At 45.2% G+C, this 2965-nt stretch overlaps 1 protein-coding gene across 1 annotated transcript in view; it reads right to left on the bottom strand.

Annotated features, from left to right (window-relative positions):
* The window catches only part of PDGFRA (platelet-derived growth factor receptor, alpha polypeptide), a gene marked incomplete at its 3' end in the record, with an annotated part of 20556 nt that extends 20253 nt beyond the window's left edge, over nucleotides 1–303 (bottom strand). The window contains exon 1 of the mRNA XM_010290103.1: nucleotides 247–303. Coding sequence (XP_010288405.1) covers nucleotides 247–295 — 49 coding nt within the window. The remainder of the gene's footprint in view (nucleotides 1–246) is intronic.
* Between the last annotated feature and the right edge of the window lie 2662 nt (nucleotides 304–2965).

Genomic DNA, 2965 nt, shown 5'->3' with positions numbered 1-2965 from the left:
CCCCGCGCGGGCGGACGGACCGGGCGGGAGATTATAGCAGCTGTAGGGGAGCCAAAGCGGTCGGCAAAGTACCGTCGCCTCGGTAGTTCTCGTATCAGCCTACCGAAGGGAAGGGCAGAGAAATCGAGGCTGCTGCCAGCTGGCAAGGGTTTGGCGTTTGTTATCGCGGGCACAGTGAAGGCAAGCTTAAATAAGGATTTGCGAAGGAGTAGGGTTGGAGAGGTTTAGAGGACTGAGGAACATTACCTGTGAGAAAACATCCCAGGATCAGGAACATCCATGGGGAAGTACCCATAGCTACCAACAACTGAAAGAGAAAGGAGAAGGCAAGAGGGAGCCAGTTAGTGGACTGAAAACAGTACGAGAGTTTGCAGGACCCCTCTCCTGCAGGACCCTGCACTCTGCATAGTGCCGCGGAGAGGAACGGCCCCGGCACCCTGGCTCGCACCCGCGGCCCGTTGAGGTGCGTGCCACCACCTCCCACGAGGTACGTGGGGCGCACAGCTAACGTGCCGTAGCCCCTTCTCTCCACCAGCAGCGTAAGGAGCCAAGTCCTGGCACATCCCTCTCCGGAACAGCCCGCAAGCAGCCCTGATGCCCACTGCAGCCCCCAGGACTGAGCCCACGGAAACACCCCTGCACAGATGCCGTATCCCCACAGGCATCGGTGAGGATGCAATGGCTTTATGCAGTAAGTTCTGACCTTTTAGCTGCAAGCAGCTTTTATGGGAGAAAAAGCATATTTAAAAGCTGCGTTTATTACAAATAGTACAATCCTGAGTGGTATTTTTGTTTTGCCATTGTACATATCTATATATATAGCTTACTGAGTACAATGCAATACAATAGTGTTTATTGCTTATTTAGCAAGAATTCCCTTGATCGAGAGACATGCTATTTAAAACATATGCTGAAATTTTCTAATGGAATAAATCCACGACAGACTGCAGGCCAGCACTGCCATTCACAGAGCATCTCTTCTCCCCAGCAGCGTGGAGAGTCACAGATCATATGCGGTAATTTCAGCTTTCAAACAAACAAACCTAAAGTTTCAGTCTTGAAGAGGTGACAATAGCACTAGGCACCTATGTAATTTTTGTGCCATCGAATGACATTTCTGCTTAAAATCCTTGAAAGCAGCCCGCCAGATAATTTCCAAAGGAGGAGCTCCTCCAACCCCTGCTCCCATTGAAATCAATGGACTTTTTGTTGGTGACTTAAATAGTAACTGGATTTGGCCCAAAGCCAATACAGATTAAAAAACGTCTGCACGGAAGAGCCCCTAATCTGAAACACAGACCAAGGAGTAAAATAAAGGATGATATGCCAAGACAGGGACCACTTTTCAAAGGTTCTGCAGAGGTTCTCTTCACCCTCTGGTATTCAGCTCCTGATGCTGAGATAGGAAAGCACGTAGGTACATCCAGTTATTACGACTGTGCCAGTTCCATATGGGAGTTAAATGCTTACAACATGCCAAGGAGTGTTTCTGAACCAGACCCTCTCTCCTCTCACAACGTGTGGGGCAGACAGCAAGCTTTTGCAAAGCAAAAAGTATTTGATAGGCGAATCAAACATAATGGTCTCAGAAGCAGGATTAGAGGACTTACAAACTACCAACCCCCGAAAACATGTACAAACAACTTCGGAAATTCAGCTGACAACATTCCAGCAGAGACAAGGCATTTTGCCTGATTCTTCAATTAGCAATAATTGCCATGTGTTTATGTATCTGTCTCTCATTGATAACAGGCTCTCGGACATCAAAGAAGTCCCTCAGTCTCAGTCTCTTATTCATTTTTATCACATTTATATCCTGTAATTTATTTCTGATAAAATAACCCACTGTAAATCTTGAAAGACTTACCATGGTCTGCTTTTATTGATCTGACTCCTAACCTCCCAAGATCCACAAGACAATGTTACCCCACTGTCTGCCAAGTTTCTTTCTGCCTTTTCTCTCTGAAAAGGCAGATCTCTCGCTCTTTTGTGTTGTTTTTGCAGACTATTCAGTGCAAGTGATGCAGCACAGAAGGAGAAAACACAAAGCTAGCTCAGCTCTTGCACATCAGTCTGCAGAAGCCCTGCTGAAGCAGCCCTACCTTGTTGCAGAGCTGTGTCTGTAAGTGGGGAGTGAAGCCCTGTGACTATACTGATGTAAGTACAGGTGATGACATTTCCAAATTGCTACTTGGAATTTGCTCCCTTGGTTGGGCTGCCATAGGCATCAATAAGAGTTACCTCAACGTACCCTTGCAGTTTAAAAACACAAGGACTTAAAACTAAATTTGCATTTTCCAGCTAGCTATTCTTCCACAACCCAGAGCTTTGATCTGTCCTCAATGACGTGTTAATCTCATCAAGACCCAGAGCAACACTTCCTTACTGTGAAAGACAGAATAATGTACTAAGGATGCACTATCATCTGTACTCAATATCTGTTTGACTTGCATTTAATTGCATTGTGCATCTGACTTAAGCATGCTGGAGTCCCATCTCCAATGTATCCTCACACATCAGCGCTGGAGTCAAGGCTTAGTGCAGGTACAATTTCACGCTTCTGGACAAAAGAGAGTTTACTTATTCCCACAACACCCAGCAGGTATGCTTACCATGTTTTCATTTATTTATAACCACCTAAATTTTTGTATGCACTTATTTGCCTTTTTTAACTTCATTATGGCAGAGCAGCAATCTTGTCCTAAATCACCCAAATCTCAGCCCTGAATAAATGCAACAGATTCAGTTCCTGACACCGCTCCATCAAACCATAAATTGGCATAACTTCACTGAAGCCAGTAGATTTATGCAAGCTGAAGCCCAGTATTGACAGCACACATACAAAGTAAGTTTGAGCCAACCTTAATTCCTTGCATACCTTGAACATTGCTAGCTAAAATAGAAACATGAATGTGTATAGAGAAAGCTACATGATGCCATGAAGGGTTTGCCAAACTCTCTGCAG

The sequence above is a fragment of the Phaethon lepturus genome, unplaced genomic scaffold (assembly GCF_000687285.1).
Source record: "Phaethon lepturus isolate BGI_N335 unplaced genomic scaffold, ASM68728v1 scaffold22056, whole genome shotgun sequence".
In the NCBI taxonomy this organism is placed as follows: domain Eukaryota; kingdom Metazoa; phylum Chordata; class Aves; order Phaethontiformes; family Phaethontidae; genus Phaethon; species Phaethon lepturus.
This window is presented reverse-complemented; position numbering and strand designations above follow the sequence as displayed.